The sequence below is a fragment of the Trichechus manatus genome, unplaced genomic scaffold (genome assembly GCF_000243295.1).
Source record: "Trichechus manatus latirostris isolate Lorelei unplaced genomic scaffold, TriManLat1.0 scaffold00011, whole genome shotgun sequence".
Taxonomy (NCBI): Eukaryota; Metazoa; Chordata; class Mammalia; order Sirenia; family Trichechidae; genus Trichechus; species Trichechus manatus.
The window spans coordinates 6789252-6793339 of record NW_004443947.1 but is presented as its reverse complement, the minus strand read 5'-3'; the positions used below and the strand labels follow the sequence as shown (position 1 = coordinate 6793339).

The window sequence follows — 4088 nt, the reverse complement described above, 5'->3', positions numbered from 1 at the left end:
AGAGTTCAGCCTCAGCACCTGCTTTTTCATGACAGGTATCACTTGCCTACCTTCCTTGTAATCCAGCCATCTTTTGGGACCAAGGGGTCACCAGAGGATATGGGATCAGACTCCAACACACATGTTCTTTAGGTCGTTGTCCAAATTCTCCCATTTCATTGTGGGGAGAAGGGGGAGGAAAGGGAACAAGTAGGGGCTGCCAAAGAAAAAAAGCACTGAGATTTTGTAGAAATACTATAATTTATTCTGTTGTATAAAAAAAGATCCTTATGTAATAAAATGTCTTCTTAGAAGAAGAAATATATTATTTCAGGTCATAAATAATCAGCAAACATACAACTGTTGGCAACTAAAAAAAAAAAAGGACCAACACTGGTGTTCTCCATCAGTGCTGAAAACCAACCTTAGGATATATTTATAGGATATTACAGTACTCAAACACAAAAATTGAGGTATTTGGTTTTTCTAGGAGTAGACACTGACGTTTGTGAAGGCAGACTAGCTACACAAAAATAAATAAGGTATAGTCTCACGTGTATATGTGTCGTTGGGAATGGTAATACTGGTAGGTATGTCAAGCATGAAGTTTCTACAAAAAACGAGGGCAAGCAAAAAGAAACCGGCTCGTACACGGAGTCCTTTCTCTTCTGCCCCTTTTTGTCAGAGGGACTTGATGTATCCACTATAGACTGGCCCCGAATGTGGTGAGTTCAGCAATCATCTTGACGCAAAGTCATCACTATGACTGTTTCAGGAACCCAGCAGAAGTCGGGTGAAATTAAATAAATAAGGACCAGCCCTCATGAGTCCCCTCCCCGGAGTTACTGCATTTCTCCTCTAAGAAGGAGCCTGGAGTCCTGGTGGGTTGTGAAGATCAGATCACCTCCCATGGGCTTTTCAGCAGCTGGGAGAGGTTGTGATAGGACTCTGAAGATAGCTCAATGCACTGTTCGTAGGGTGGACAGGAATGGAGACAGGGAAGTTGAAGACGGTGGTGGTGGAGGTGCCTCGGTCGAGGACAGCCATGGCGGGGCTCCCAGCCTCGGCAGAGCAGTGCGGGGCCAGGACTTGAGACTCAAACTGCAGCAGCTGGCCCATGAAGCTGAAGTTGGGGGAGATGATACTCCTCCTCTGCTTCACAAACTCAAAGGCCTCATCCAGCTTGACTCGGTTAGTCCTCATGAGGTAAGCAAGGCAGATGGTGGCTGACCGGGAAATGCCTGCCTGGCAGTGGACAAACACCCTTCCTCCAGCATTCTTGATGGAATCTAGAAAACAAAAGGGCAACTGGTTACCCAGGAGCTCAGGAGAACAACTTCAACCTCAGGCACAGGGTGCCTTAAAAATGTCACGCATGTCTTGTCCAGAGATACTCAACATTACTATATGCCATCATATGGACACCATTCTTGGAGGCAATATGGGCACTGTAAAAAGAACAGTGAGGGATTTAATCCCAGACCCAGCCTCTCCACTAGGCACACTGATCGTGGACAAATCAATTCATCTTTCTGAGCCTCAGTTTGATAATTTGTAAACTGGGATATCAAAACCCTGTTTTGCGGGCATGGTGCCCACACTAGACTGATATTTAATGTCAGAGGTAGGCTCAGAAGAATCTCATTCAAGTCCTTGCCAGGGAGGCCAGGCTGAGTGGCTGAAATGGCGGGGAGAAGGCAGAGAAGTCCCAGGAATCCATTCCATTTACCTATGAAGTCAATTGCTTCGTTGAACCAGGAGCTGATGTCCGCCTTGTAGTTGTCCTCCACAGGGATGCTCTTGTACTGGTAGTGACCCTCAAAATGGTTGGGACAATTAGCTGAGACGTTGATCAAGGCAGTGATGCCCAAGGCATCCAGCATGTCCTTGCGGGAAGCGTGATAGGCACTGCCCAGGTACAGGAAGGGCAGGATCTCCACTGGGCCACCCTGAAATGCAGGAATACCCAACACTCGTCAAGCTTGCCCAAAGTCAACGCCAGTGTCCACACTCACAAAAACTCTCTGCTAGAAAAGTCCATTTCAAATACCAGGTGAACTCCTCAACTCTGTTGTTGGAGGATCAGTAAATAGGAGACAGGACTCATTTGCCTCCATAGGGCAGGACTAACAAGTTCATTTCTATAGTGCCAGCAGTTAGAGACTGTTCAATCAGATTATGAAGTTGTGGAATAAATAATATTCCTATGTCCCTTCGGTTATAAATAAGCTTCCAGTCACTTTTTATATTCTCACTGGCACTGCTCTTCCAGACCTTTGCCAGCTGTTACTTCTCCCCTGTGGCATAGGCCCCAACTAACCTGATCGTAGAGTGGGGTGCTGCAGGAACTGCACCCTGATTCAGCGCTGTCAGGGACGCTAGTACTCAGAGGGAGGCTGAGCCCCATGGGGGTCGACTGTTTGCTGCACAGCTCCGGGCAAAAAGCCGAAAAAGCTTCGTATCCTCCTGGAAATACAAAGAGACATTTTGTTTTTTTTCATTAGTGCCGCTGGGAGAAGACACCTTCATACAACTCCCCCATCCACCACGGCTGGAAGTTTACATGGGAGAAGCCCAAGTCTTTGTTCCTAAAGCCAAACAAAGCCAATGACAAGTCCCCAGAGATACAGCTCCAGCGCCCACGCGCTCCAGGTGGAGCAGCCCCCCAGAGACAGTAAGCCGGGGGGCGCGCAGCCCGTCCCCGAGCTTCCCCGAGGGCGTACCTTTGAGGAAGAAGACTTGCGTGGTGCGCGCCTCTCGGCACAGCGCGCCAGCGGCCAGGGCCACCGTGCTGTCGCGCTTGGCGCAGTCCAGGGCGGCGCTGCGCTCGTCCAGCAGCACCACGGCGTGGTAGGCGCCGGCCAGCAGGCGGCCGCGCAGCTCCGAGTTGGGCACGATGTGCTCCAGGCCCATGGCGCCCTTGGCCCGGCGCCGCACGATGGTGCTGAAGCGCACATTGACCGAACCGGCAATGTGACCGGCGTTGAAAGCAAAAAACGAGCGGCAGTCGAGCAGCAGGCAGTGAGCCGCGCGCTCCCGAAGCAGCGCCCGCAGGCTTCCGACGTCCAGGGAGCCCACCTCCATGACCATGGCCTGTCCGAGCGTCCCCAGGGTGCAGGTCCCTCCGGTGCTCTTTGTCTTCGGAAATCAAAGGCGGGGCGGTGGTTTTCGAAGAAAAGCCCGACCCGGGGTCTGGTTGCGTCGAACCAAAAACTGCCTCTGTACTGAGCAAAGGGCCGTCAAGCGAGACTCCGCACCGTCTCAGTTTCCTGCTGCTATTCCCCTCAGCCCTTACTACCCTCAAAGCAACCCCAGCCCCTGCTTCCTTCGCAGCAAGCCCAGACCGTGGTACCGAGTTTATATGAGTCTCTTCGGGGCGGGGCGGGGCGGGGCGGAGCGGGGCGGGCGCGCCGCGGGAGGGGGTTTGTTTGTTTGAATGTCGGTCACGTGACCTGGCGGTGACGTCACCTACCCTGTCCGGCCGGGCGCCAGCAAAGCCAAAGGCGAAGACGTCATCGGCCCCGGAGCAAGGTGCGCTCCCGGGGCTGTGGCTCGTTCTTGGCCCCCGCCCGTCGGCCGGCCTGCGCCCCTGAGCGTCCCCGGGGACCTGGCCCACGCCGTTCTCCCGGCCCAGGAGGAGGAGAGGGGCGCCCTGCCAGCCCAGAGCTGACCTTCCCGAGGCAGCGGCCCGGAGAGCGGGCAGAGTGCCTCCTCACTTCCCCTCTGCTTTCTCCCCTCCCTCTGCTCCGCGCCGCTTTATTTCCCCGCGCCCCTCCGGGACGACCGGAGCGGACGGGGTTGCCTGCGCCTTTGCATACACTTGTTCCTCTTTCTCGCATTTGTTCGTCAGTCACCGGCGGGGGACTGAGGTCCCAAGGAGGTGCGATTTGCTTGCCCAGCATCACACTGCTAGGAAATCGTGAAGCCGGGGTCCCAGAGGAGCCTGAGATGAGGGCTAGAGAAAAAAAAAATAACAACTTTGTCCATGGAAATGTTCCTACCAGAAATGGTCAAGGTGAGGTGGGGTGGAGGAGTCAGGGAAATAGTTTCCTGTTTCCCCAACTTTTTTCTAATCCTGTTACTTTTTTAAAAAATTGACATTTAACAAG

The 4088-nt window shown here is 53.2% G+C and overlaps 1 protein-coding gene across 1 annotated transcript; it reads right to left on the bottom strand.

Moving 5' to 3' along the window:
• Positions 1 to 221: 221 nt before the first annotated feature.
• Positions 222 to 3343, bottom strand: DUSP1 (dual specificity phosphatase 1). The gene is made up of 4 exons (XM_004371192.2): positions 2703 to 3343; positions 2300 to 2445; positions 1709 to 1928; positions 222 to 1268 (listed from the first exon to the last, which is right to left on the bottom strand). Exons 1-4 carry the CDS (start codon positions 3067 to 3069, stop codon positions 898 to 900), a joined length of 1104 nt encoding a protein of 367 aa, XP_004371249.1. The 5' UTR covers positions 3070 to 3343; the 3' UTR covers positions 222 to 897.
• Between the last annotated feature and the right edge of the window lie 745 nt (positions 3344 to 4088).

Coding starts and splice junctions, on each gene's coding strand:
- DUSP1 (XM_004371192.2), bottom strand. CDS start 3,069: ATGGTCATGGAGGTGGGCTCCCTGGACGTCGGAAGCCTGCGGGCGCTG. Junction 2,446..2,702: donor GCAAGTCTTCTTCCTCAAAG/GTACGCCCTCGG, acceptor TTGTATTTCCAG/GAGGATACGAAGCTTTTTCG. Junction 1,269..1,708: donor CGAAGCAATTGACTTCATAG/GTAAATGGAATG, acceptor TTTGTTTTCTAG/ATTCCATCAAGAATGCTGGA.